Source organism: Volvox carteri (genome assembly GCF_000143455.1).
Source record: "Volvox carteri f. nagariensis unplaced genomic scaffold VOLCAscaffold_274, whole genome shotgun sequence".
Taxonomy (NCBI): Eukaryota; Viridiplantae; Chlorophyta; class Chlorophyceae; order Chlamydomonadales; family Volvocaceae; genus Volvox; species Volvox carteri.
The window spans coordinates 207-4,544 of record NW_003307807.1 but is presented as its reverse complement, the minus strand read 5'-3'; the positions used below and the strand labels follow the sequence as shown (position 1 = coordinate 4,544).

Here is a 4,338-nt window from a genome sequence, read left to right as displayed (position 1 = left end):
GAATAGCGCTGAGATAGAGCCACCGGGGACACCCTCAACAAAGGTGGGTGGTGGGGGTGAGGGTGGGGGGGGAGGTGGGGGTGGGTGCTGCGGCGGGACCTGATTTATGGAGTCGTGCTCTGTTGAGAGGTATGAGAGGGCTGGGCTGTCATTAGCTGTTGAAGGGCGGATGTGATTATAGCCGGGGATGCATGAGAGCACGTAAGCACGACATGACAGGTTGATGGGACACAACCTAACAAGGAGTTTGTCAGTATGCCTGTCGGTCTATGTGTCAGTATGTCTGTCAGTATGTATGTATGTATGTACGTATGTATGTCTTTTGGGGGGCCTGTTCTGGGCCGGAGACTCTTGTGTTGGGGTTTGTTCTCTCTTCCTTCCTTTTTCCCTCTCCATCACCCCTCTCCCGCTATCCGCATACTCTGTACCCTTCCCGCTTTCCCAGGACTGGTGCGAGCTGGTCTTTGTACTGCATGAGGCCCTTTTGGAGCTCAAACAAGCTGACCCCGCCGCGCTGGATATCTTGTGCAAAGAGCTGATCAAGGTGCGGCGGAGGGGCGGAGGATTTACTTGCGAGGGCTAGATGTGCGATGTCAATCAATGAGTCTCTGGTGCTCTACTTATCTTTCGTCGGCTAGTTAGCCACTAAGTACCTGAGAGCGCCCTGAGGGCCCTGAGGACAACATCCACCCTTCACATTCATCCGCCCCGTCCCGTTCCTTTTCGTGCACTGTTTCCCCCTTCCCCCCACGGAAACACGCAGGCGACCATCGAGGATGGCAGCTTGCAGGTGAAGAAAGGAGAAGCCTCTTTTCTGTGCGCGTCTATCCGTCTCTTGGTCCATCTGTCTGTCTGTCTGTCTGGTCGGTTACACCGTGTGTATAGAAAAGGCGATCAGGGGCTTGGGTGCACACCGTGCAACCTTGGCTGGTGTGGGGGAGGCTTCTGGAAGGTGTGTGCCGAGCCCGGCGGTGGGCAAAATCTCACCAGCATGAAGCGGACTGCTTTCGCTGTCTTCAGACTTGGCCCTGAATCCAACTACTTATGCTATTATCCCCCTTGCTTTTCAGGCGCGCATATCGGAGATTGTGGATGCGGCGATGGTGCGGGATGGCCTCATGCCCGAGGTGGGCGGGTGTGATGGTGGTGTGGGTTAGGGCTGGGTGTTGGGTTCCGGATGGGTTCAGCATCGGCTGGAAGTGGGTTGGGGATCAGGTGCAGATGCAGGCAGAGGTGTTGGAACGGAGGCTCATGTGAATAGGTGGGGTTGGGGGTGATGGTAGAGGCGATTGGGGGGAAGGGTGGGGGGAAATTAGGAGGGATAGCTGTACATCGACGGAGGGTAACAAGGATAACGGTAAGAGGGAGGCGGAGGATCGCAACCCTCTTCCCAAGCCCCAGGCTTAAGACCCTAACCTAGAGCTGTACGAAAAATTTACTGTACGGCTACATCGGATAACGCACACAATTTACGACACGATGACGATGTTCTGATGCCCCCCCCTGCCGGCACAGGCCATGCTTGGCCTTCCCCTGCACATTCAAGAAGCGGCCGCATATCACGCAGAGCAACAGCAACAGCAGCAGCAGCAGCGACACACCCAGAGCAGCAACGGTGGGGTCAACGGCGGCCGGCCTGCATCTGTTGGCCCCTTGACAGCGGTGGCGGCGGCGATGGGGCCAGACCAGCACCTGTCACGCTCTTCCTCCGCCGCCACCGCTGCCCTGCGGCGCACTAGTGCCCTGCTTGCCCCCCGTCAACAACTCCCCCACTACGCCCACCACCGCTCATCCCGAGACACGCATTACGGACCCGCGCCGTGGGGGATTACCACGGAGGACGCCCTGGCGTCAAGTGGCCGCCCCTGGAGTCCGGCAGCGGCGCCGCCGCCGCCGGTGCCGCCGCCGCCGCCGCAGCTGCCCCACGTGCAGCAGCAACAATCGCAGCAGCAGACCTCGACGGCGGCCCAGCAAAAGGAAGGCAGCAGGAGCTGGCATGCTCGCACCTCACCGACACGGCCGCCATCGCTGGGGTGTCAGAGCCCAGCTGTACTGCCGGCGGCGGCAGAGGCGCTGCCCCCGCCAAGGCCCCAGCAGATGCCGACGCAGATGCCACCGACACGTCCCTTCCGCCGGGTGGCATCTCACCACCAAGGCCTCCAGTCCGCCGCCAGCGGCGGCGGCAGCGGTAGAGGCCGCGCCGGCTGTGGCATCTTGGGTGCTTTCGGCAGTTACGGCGACCTCGTGGAGGCGTCGACGTCAGGGAGGGTGACGTCGGAAGGCGGCATCAACCGTCAAAAGACGGCCCCGCCGGCGCTGCCGACGGTGGCGCCGGCGCATGTGGACGCCTCACCGGGAGAGGGCGGCGACGCCGGCTCGGCTCCCCGCAGGCTGCTGTCACCGCCGACGTCGCCGCTGCTGGAGCCGATCCGGGACGATCCCATCAGCATAGAGACGGGCGTCCTGCCGCCAACCGGCGAACAAGGTCAACGCGCACAACAGCAGCAGCAGCAGCAGCAGCAGCAAGAAGAAGAAGAAGAAGAAAGGTCACCAAGAGTGCATCATCCAGAGTTGCCACCACCGTCCCAATATTGCTTAGAGCAGCTTCAGCAGCAGTCACCACGTGATGCGGGTAAGGCAGGGGAAGGTCATCGACCAGAAACTGCAGTGGATGGGCTCGGCGTGGCAGCTGCGGAAACCCAGGCGGCGCCGCCGCGGCCTGTAGCGCGGGCGCCGCCGCCGTTACCAAAGGCGGCAGCGGGTGCGACCACCGCCGCACTGCACCGCGTGTCAAGCTCTACTGTTGCGCCGCCCAATATGGCCACGGGAGCCGCCGGCGCGGCAGGGAACCGTCGGTCCATGCTTAGTCGCATGTCTTCTCCGTTTGCAACGATTGCTGCAGCCTCTAATATTGGCGCCGCCGGCGGCGGTCCTGGCGCTGCCCCAGCCGCCGCCGCCGCTGTCAGTGGCGGCGGCAACGGCAACGGCGAAAGCCGACAGAGCCCCAACAGCCGGCCGACGATGGGACCGTCCGTCAGCTGTGAGGTGTGCGGTACGTGCTTCTGCCCCGGCTGCGGAGCTTGGACAAATCCAACCACGACGGCGGCAGCGGCGACTGGCCGCGGCCGTCACCAGGCGCCATTACCCTACCCAGCTATCTTCCATCACCAGCCACAGGCCCACAACACGACTACGTCAGGTACAGCCTTGTCCACCATCGGCCCCGGAGCCGGCGGCGGCGGCGGTGTGCCGGCGGCGATGTCACTGATGGACGCTGTTCGCGGCATTACTACCGGCGGCGGCGGCAACGCTGCCGGTGGCGGCGGTGGAGCCGGTGCCGCCGGCGCCGGCGGCGGCGGCAGCAGCATACGTCGCCGCACCATCGTGCCATGGTGGGCTCAGCAACAGCAGCAGCTGCCGTACGGTGCGCCACCATCACCCGGAGGTGGGGGAGGGGGGGGAGGGCCTGGCAGCCCAACCTACGCGCTGTCGCGCCGTTCCAGAATGTTCGGACGCAGTTTTGCGGCCACCGCGCGTGCCGATAGCCTCGCACGCGAGACGCTGTGGAACATGTCCTCGCAACGAGATGAAGATGATCTGACGTCCCCGTCAGTAGCGACTCTACGTGCGGCAGAGGATGAGTGAGTAATTGCGCAGGAAGCAAGTGTAATGCAAGACGAGGGCGCTTAGAAATGCGGTAAGATGTGTGATGAAGGGAAAGCTGCGGGTGGAAGTGCCGCACATGCATGGTTGGCGGCTGTGGGTATAGTGGGACTGTAGGAGGGGATTGAAGGGTCGAAGTATAAGGACAGCGGAAAAGGGGACATGGACGGAGGAGTAAGGGGAAAGGCGGAAGAGGCGACGTGAATCAGGTGGCGTCCTGCATTGCTATGTCGGCATGTGAAGTTCTTTTCGTTCATACCGCTATATATGCCGTTTCTGTATGCCTGTTTTTTCTTAAGCTTCTGGATTGCGCTCCTACTGTATACTGGTGCTTGGGTTTTTGTTTTCGGTTTTTTCAGTTTGTGTCTATTGTGCGCGAGAAGAGAAAATAAGGGACATCGATGCTCATGGCTGCTTCTGTTCATTGGCTGCTTCTTTTCAGAGCTTTAGTGTTCAATGGGTTACCTCGGATGAAAGTTAGACGAGAGTTTCATGTCGGCTGCGTCGTTATACATTTCGTCTTTGGTGTGACTGTTGCTTGCGTTGTTATCCGTACAAATGAGTCGGTGAATACTTTAGGTGAATTGGTGCATATGCTTCTGTGGCTTTGGCTTTATGTCCATAACATAAGGCCTTGTTAGCTAAATATTGCTTGTTGAGGAGATTAGGACACAA

General features: G+C 60.6%; 1 protein-coding gene across 1 annotated transcript in view; it reads left to right on the top strand.

The window, feature by feature from the left end:
* The window catches only part of VOLCADRAFT_100992 (uncharacterized protein), a gene marked incomplete at both ends in the record, with an annotated part of 12,901 nt that extends 9,256 nt beyond the window's left edge, over positions 1-3,645 (top strand). Inside the window, 4 exons of the mRNA XM_002959464.1 lie at positions 446-544; positions 764-790; positions 1,071-1,127; positions 1,516-3,645. Of these exons, the coding sequence (XP_002959510.1) occupies positions 446-544; positions 764-790; positions 1,071-1,127; positions 1,516-3,645 (2,313 nt within the window). The remainder of the gene's footprint in view (positions 1-445; positions 545-763; positions 791-1,070; positions 1,128-1,515) is intronic.
* Positions 3,646-4,338: the final 693 nt, after the last annotated feature.